Source organism: Chaetura pelagica, unplaced genomic scaffold (assembly GCF_000747805.2).
Source record: "Chaetura pelagica isolate M959 unplaced genomic scaffold, ChaPel_1.0 scaffold1081, whole genome shotgun sequence".
NCBI classification, from domain to species: domain Eukaryota; kingdom Metazoa; phylum Chordata; class Aves; order Apodiformes; family Apodidae; genus Chaetura; species Chaetura pelagica.
The window spans coordinates 242,051-243,091 of record NW_009952000.1 but is presented as its reverse complement, the minus strand read 5'-3'; the positions used below and the strand labels follow the sequence as shown (position 1 = coordinate 243,091).

At 43.4% G+C, this 1,041-nt stretch overlaps 1 protein-coding gene across 1 annotated transcript in view; it reads right to left on the bottom strand.

Moving 5' to 3' along the window:
- Positions 1–426: 426 nt before the first annotated feature.
- KDM4B (lysine (K)-specific demethylase 4B) overlaps positions 427–1,041 on the bottom strand; it is a 78,432-nt gene continuing 77,817 nt past the window's right edge. Inside the window, exon 22 of the mRNA XM_010002474.1 lies at positions 427–1,001. Coding sequence (XP_010000776.1) covers positions 816–1,001 — 186 coding nt within the window. The 3' untranslated portion in view covers positions 427–815. The remainder of the gene's footprint in view (positions 1,002–1,041) is intronic.

Here is a 1,041-nt window from a genome sequence, read left to right as displayed (position 1 = left end):
ACCATAACCTGGCCATTTCTTCCCTCAAGTCCTTTCCTGGTGACATGGCAGAAATGCACAGGTCTCTCACAGGTCTTTAAGAGAACTCATGGTAAGAAACATCCCAGCTATGAAACATTTCTTCCCCCATCTTCCCCAGCTTACAAAGAAGATAGTGTTTCTTTACAAAATAAAAGAACCCAGAACTTTCCAGGACATCTGCTCTTGCTCTCTTTCTCCTTCCCCACTGTAATTAGTCACATTTCATCTGGGGGGTGAGGGAGGGAGAATTTTCTGTTGTTTTAAAGCCATAATCTAGAAAAATGTTTCGTTGAAACTTCGTTTTCCTATTTTTGTTTGCTTTTTTTTTTTAATAATGCTCATTTATAGAAAACTTCACAAAGGTGACGTCTATGTACAGAAAAACACAATTCCAAAGGCTGCTTCAGTAGTCAATGTAATAGCACCTTTTAAAGACAAAAAGAGTTTTGACATATTTTAAAAAGTCACTTTGTTTCACGTTAACCCTTTCCAAGCCTCACGGGAAGGAGCCCGTCACAAAGCTCCAGCCGGGCCACCTCTTCCAAAGTCTTGGTGGGAAATGCTGTCTCAAGGTTTTTCAAGGTCCCTACTCTATAGGTCAGCAACATCTGGCCCAGTGGAGGTAGCGTGCAGCCAGACAGGAGCTTCTTGCAGTCCAAACCAAGAGCAGATGAAAAAGAAAAAGGAAATTCACAGCAGTCTATTGCACAAGGATGGTCTTCTAGTCCACAGTTCCCTCTTTACATTTCCACAGGCTTGAAAAGGGTTAATTTAATCTTTTTCCTTAATCCTGGTTAAAACATGTTGCTTTGAGTTCCATGCTGGTACTGTGTCTGCAACAGGCTCTCCATAAAGGCCAAATAATCTGGGTTTTGTCCATACTCTTCGGGATGTCTGGGATTCCCCAGCCGGGGACGCTTGGCTGGTCTCACTTCATCTCCCGAAAATACCTCTTCCTGAGGAGCCCCAGTGCTGAGGGACTGCAGGAGAAAGGACAATCATTAGAGGCACAGCAGGGAA